This window comes from Natrix helvetica, assembly GCF_964273705.1.
Source record: "Natrix helvetica genome assembly, chromosome: 3".
Classification (NCBI taxonomy): Eukaryota; Metazoa; Chordata; class Lepidosauria; order Squamata; family Natricidae; genus Natrix; species Natrix helvetica.
Window position 1 is genome coordinate 174,499,986 of NC_138549.1, and position 5,000 is coordinate 174,504,985.

At 42.1% G+C, this 5,000-nt stretch overlaps 1 protein-coding gene across 1 annotated transcript in view; it reads right to left on the reverse strand.

Moving 5' to 3' along the window:
* The window catches only part of LOC309390447 (signal-regulatory protein beta-1-like), a 14,393-nt gene that overhangs the window by 7,300 nt on the left and 2,093 nt on the right, over positions 1 to 5,000 (reverse strand). Inside the window, exons 2-3 of the mRNA XM_081949799.1 lie at positions 3,738 to 4,088; positions 35 to 139 (exon numbers count right to left, since the gene is read on the reverse strand). Of these exons, the coding sequence (XP_081805925.1) occupies positions 35 to 139; positions 3,738 to 4,088 (456 nt within the window). The remainder of the gene's footprint in view (positions 1 to 34; positions 140 to 3,737; positions 4,089 to 5,000) is intronic.

Here is a 5,000-nt window from a genome sequence, read left to right on the forward strand (position 1 = left end):
GATTGGTAACAAAGACAGGCCCAATTTCGCTCACCTTCTTTCCTCTTTAGGTAGACATAAAGCACCATGCAGAGCAAACAAACCAGGATAAAGCCAGAAACTCCAATCGCAATTGGGATGATTAAATTATCTCTGTAAGCTAAAGAAAAAAAACCCAATTATCATGCTGAAAAGGACAAAACCACAATCACAGTTTTATTCCCAGGTATTAAACTGACCTCATTTGCAGAAAAAACTAACTTCGTTTAGACTTAAACCTGGCTAGCTGTCTTGTTGTGGAGGTTTGGACTTTTGACGGTGATTTCTTCTATGCAATGTGGTAAACCCAGACAAGGGGTAATCAGTCTATTCAGGATGGGGCCGTTTAAGTGTGTTACTTTTTTCAGTGCGGTTGTAACTTGGAACGGTCGCTAAATAAATGGTTGTAAGTCAAGGACTATCTGGAATGAAATTCCCACAGCGGAAAACTAGAGAGAAGCAAGTTAAAGCTAAGGAGAATTTTCCTGAAATTAGTTTGATTGATTGAAATTGATCGTTGTTAGAACAATCAGTGGAACAGAAGTTGCCTCCAGAAGTTATGAATGCCCCAACACAGGAGGTTTTTAAGAAGATGTTGGATAACCATATGTCTGGAGTGGTGTAGGGTTTCCTGCCTAGGCAGGGGGTTGGACTAGAAGACCTCCAAGGTCCCTTCCAATTCTGTTATTCTATTCTATTCTATTCTATTCTATCCTATCCTATCCTATCCTATCCTATCCTATCCTATCCTATTCTATTCTATTCTATTCTAGGGGAGACACGATAGCAGTCTCCCAATATCTCAGGGGTTGCCACACAGAAGAGGGAGTCAAGCTATTCTCCAAAGCACCTGAGGGCAGGACAAGAGGCAATGGGTGGAAACTAATCAAGGAAAGAAGCAACTTAGAACTGAGGAGAAATTTCCTGACAGTTAGAACAATGAATCAGTGGAACAGAAGTTGCCTCCAGAAGTTGTGAATGCCCCAACACTGGAAGTCTTTAAGAAGATGATGGACAGCCCTTTGTCTGAAGTGGTGTAGGGTTTCCTGCCTAGGGAGGGGGTTGGACTAGAAGACCTCCAAGGCCCCTTCCAATTCTGTTATTCTATTCTATTCTATTCTATTCTATTCTATTCTGTTCTGTTCTGTTCCTATTCTATTAATTTTCCTTATTCTGTTCTATTCTAGTCTCTACTTATTCTATTATATTCTCTACTTATTCTATCCTATTTCTGTTTCCATTTCTATTTCTATTCCATTCCATTTTATTAATTTTCCTTGTTCTATTCTGTTCTGTTCTGTTCTGTTCTGTTCTGTTCTGTTCTATTCTATTCTATTCTATTCTAAATGGATTGGGGAAACATCAGAAGCATCAAAAGAGTCTTCTTTGCTCAGAAAACAAACAAGAAACGTTTTTGAAAGTCTGGAAGCTTTTCATGGACTTCTTGCCGGATGAAGAAAAATAACATTCAAAATAATGGATGATATACGGATCTGAAGATTGAGAAAGATGGGGACTAAACGGATGAAATAATTAAAATATTTAAGAAGGGCGAGAGGCAATAAGAAGCTAATTATCTGTTCCAAAAAATATTTACATTTCTTCATTTTGTGGATTTCGTTTCCTGTTTTGCTTTTGACTTTTGGTTTGTTGGTATGATATCAACGTTTTCAATAAATATAATTGAAAGAGAGAGGCAAGCTAAGCCAAAGGAGGGATTTCTTCTTTTGGGCAACCACAAAGGTGTGTGTGTGTGTGTGTGTGTGTGTGTGTGTGTTTGTGTGATGGATTTCCAATTCTGGTGACAGAAATAACTCTTTGTCTATAGTTGTACGTGATGCACAGAACAAAAAACCCACTGGTGATCAATTTGAGTCAGTTTACGTTGATGTCAAAACGTCCCTGGAAAATTCTAAGAGGAGTGAAAATGTCAGGAAAAGATCCTTTATATATTTTTCTGCAAAGTAGTAGCAGAATCTCAACTTAACAACCACCACTGAGCCAAAATTTGTGTTGCTAAGCGAAACATTTGTTAAGTAAATTTCGCCTCGTTTTCTTGCCACAGTTGTTAAGTGAATCATTGCAGCTGTTAACTTAGTAACATGGTTGTTAAGTGAATCTGCCTTCCCTATTGTCTTGTCGGAAGGTCACAAAAGAGGATCACTGCAACCGTCATAAATATGAGTCAGTGGGCAAGCTTTTAAATTTGGATCACATGAACCTGAGGATGCGGCAACGGTCATAAGTGTGAAAATCGGTCATCAGTCACTTTGTTCAGTGCTGTCGTAACTTCGAACGGCCACTAAATGAACTGTTGTAACTCGAGGACTACCTGTACAGAATAGATCGATGGGTAAGAAAATATAGATCAGAAATAAATCATTTGCTCTCCCTTCTACAGGTAGTCCTTGACTTATAGCCATTCATTGCCTCCCAGCAATTTTCCTCCTTGCAGCAAATGGGGAAAATGGGGCTTGCGGAAGCGGCAATAGGCTGTGGCAATCCCTGCAGCCTGAAACAGCTGATCATCAGGAGGCCGGTGCTGAAACTGAAACTTGCTGTTTGCTGCAAGGAGGCAAATTGCTGGGAGGCAGAGGCAGATTTTTTCTTCTTCTAATCAAGCTAGACTGAAACCGGCTGTTTCCTGTTTGCCGCAAGGAGGTAAGTCAATAACTATAAATGCCTATAGAATGTTCAAATTATTAGACTTATTTTTTTAAAGACTGCTTTGTTATTGTTCCAGACAACAAAATGAAGAAGCTTTTTAAAATAAACGTTTGATCTGAAGAGGCCCCGTGCTATTGTATCTTCTTTTAAATAGCAGAGAATAGCATATACTTCCAGAAAGCCACATCAATTTTAACAGCATCTGTACAAGTATACTCTGAAATGTAACACCACAAACAGTGAATATTGTCTGTGCTGTTTGCTGCTTGCTGCAAGGAGGCAAATTGCTGGAAGGCAGAGGCAGATTTTTTTCCCCTTGTTTTCCTCCCCAAAAGCTAGGTGGCTCTTATACTTCGGAGTGTCTTATATTCCGAAAAATACACTATATCTCAAATTTGCTGAAACCTCAGAGTCATACTGCAGAAGGCTGCAGTATGGGGTCAAACAAATGACTGTATCTCCACAAGTATTGCATTGGCAAATGTAACAGTTTACTAAAATTCATTGGGGACACCAAATTTCATCTAAATCCGTGATGGTCTGAAATCAGACCAGTTGACATGAAATGACCCAATGTTTTGTCAAACAAAGAGAAGGACTAGGGGAGACATGATAGCAGTCTTCCAATATCTCAGGGGTTGCCACAAAGAAGAGGGAGTCAAGCTATTCTCCAAGGCACCTGAGGGTAGAACAAGAAGCAATGGGTGGAAACTAATAAAAGGAGAGAAGCAACTTAGAACAGAGGAAAAATTTCCTGACAGTGAGAACAATTAATCAGTGGAACAGAAGTTGCCTCCAGAAGTTGTGAATGCCCCAACAGTGGAGGTTTTTAAGGACAGCTAGAAGGCCTCCTACTTGGGCAGGGGGTTGGACTAGAAGACCTCCAAGGTCCCTTCCAACTCTGTTATTCTATTATTCTGTTTCTGGAGGCCTCAAGGGACTTGGGATATTTCACGTCCAAATCTGGGACCAGGCATGGCTTAGCGCTAACACACAGGTCCCCAGACCCAGAAGCCAAGTAAACAAACTTCACACACCTTGTTCACACTCACCTTCTACAACTACCACAGTCCCCGATCCTTGAAGCCAATCAGGACTTTGCCACCTCCCTCTCTTCTCCTTCACACAGTAATAAGTCCCCGCGTCTTCCAGAGTGACATTGCGGATGGAGATGGTGAAATCTGTGTTGGAACCTGGAGAATTTCTTGTTACTCTTTCGTCTTTTTTATCATTACGGACATCTGCGTAGATGAGTTTCCGCTGAGGTTCTTCTCCCAAGTACCATTTCACAGCACCAAGTGGGAGGTTGTCAGCCACTTGGCACTTCAGCTGGAGAACATCTCCTACTACGACAGAAACATACCTCTGGGGCTGCGAGAGTCCTGAATTCTGGGCCTTAATACCTGAAAAAGAGGATTCCAGATTGTAGTTAAACCATAAAACCCTAGGCTGGAAGGGACTCTGGAGGTCTTCTAGTCCAACCTCTTGCCCAAGGCAAGTGTCAGGCCTGCAGCCTTCTTTCCTTTTGGATCTTTGGCCTGCCACATTTTCTATTCTTCTACTATGCATTTTCTATTGTGGGAAAACGGGAGGGGGGATTGTACGGAGTTAGATGCGATGCAGCCATAACAACATTCTTTCTAGAAAGCCAAGGTCATCCTTTGTCTTTGCACTTCTGCACTTGACCGGAACTGGATGGGTGGAACTGCTAGCATGGCAGTGGGAGATTGGACCATGGGATGGGCTTGTGGGTGTGAGGGGCAAGATCTTGAACTTTCAACTGGGTGGGGGAAACCGGGAAGCTTTCAGATTCGAGTTTTCCCGGATGTGCCAACATGGCTCTCTTCATCAATTGGAACTTTGAGGAACCTTTTGACTCGGACTCTGATTTAACTCCCTGACAGCAGGAGTCCTTATCCTAGACAAATGGTCGTTCAATCTTTCCTAGAAGACCTCCAGTGATGTTGCACCCAGGAGGAAAGCTACTCCACTGATTAATCTTTCACAGCGTCGGGAAATTTCTCCTTAATTCTGGGTTGAATCTCTCTTTAACAAGCTTCCAACCATTACTTCTAGACCTGCCTTTTGGTGCCCTAGAGAATTAGCCAATCCCCTCTTCTCTGGGTCAGCCCCTCCCGTACTGGAAGACAGTTATCATGTTCCCCCCTAATTCTTCCCTGCAATAGGATTGACATACCTCCCTCCTCGATGTTGATCATACAATTTAGCCCAGTGCAGGATTCAATTTTGTTTACTACCGGTTCGGTGGGTGTGGCTTGGTGGGCGTGGCAGGGGAAGGATACTGCAAAATCCCT